The sequence below is a fragment of the Dipodomys ordii genome, unplaced genomic scaffold, assembly GCF_000151885.1.
Source record: "Dipodomys ordii isolate 6190 unplaced genomic scaffold, Dord_2.0 Scaffold251, whole genome shotgun sequence".
In the NCBI taxonomy this organism is placed as follows: Eukaryota; Metazoa; Chordata; class Mammalia; order Rodentia; family Heteromyidae; genus Dipodomys; species Dipodomys ordii.
The window spans coordinates 18,004-18,617 of NW_012267467.1; the positions used below are offsets into that span (position 1 = coordinate 18,004).

General features: G+C 70.2%; 1 protein-coding gene across 1 annotated transcript in view; it reads right to left on the minus strand.

Moving 5' to 3' along the window:
• The window catches only part of Dnah14 (dynein, axonemal, heavy chain 14), a gene marked incomplete at its 3' end in the record, with an annotated part of 224,776 nt that overhangs the window by 14,331 nt on the left and 209,831 nt on the right, over nt 1–614 (minus strand). The window contains 2 exon segments of the mRNA XM_013036175.1: nt 32–170; nt 308–538. Of these exon segments, the coding sequence (XP_012891629.1) occupies nt 32–170; nt 308–538 (370 nt within the window).

A 614-nucleotide genomic window follows, 5' to 3' on the forward strand; every position in this document is an offset into this window, starting at 1 on the left:
CCACCGTGCCCCGCCCCACTGCCCCGCCCACTGAGCCATCGAGCGCACTTGAACTTCATGTTGTACTCGACGTCGGAGCCGTCCACGCGGATGAAGTCCTGCCCCCTCCTCTGGAACACGTCCTTCTTCAGCACGGCCTTCAGGCCGACCGACATCGCCTCGGGCACGTCCTGGAATGTGGGGCGCGTGTGACCGCGCGTGTGTGAGCGTGCCTGTGAATGTGAGCATGCGTGCGGCGCGCTGCAGCTTGAGCAGGTGCGTGTGTGTGCGCATGTGTGAGCGTGCGCACGCGCAGGCGCGGCCGTACCTGCAGGAGCACGCTGCCGCCCGTGCTAATGGCGTGCTGCAGATTGCGCATGTGCGCGCTGTCCAGCGCCGAGAGCGTCTGCAGGCGCTCGCCCTCCAGCGCGCGGATCCAGGCGCAGGCCTGCCGGTGCGGGTCCATCAGCAGCGGCCAGCGCGGGCTGTGCAGGATCAGGACGGCGTTCTCGGCCGCGTGCTGCCCGAGGGGCAGCCCCTGGCTGTGCCACAGGCGGACCTGGGGCACACGGGCACGCCTGAGCGCTCACACCCACCCCACCGGGGCACGCCTGAGCGCTCACACCCACCCCACC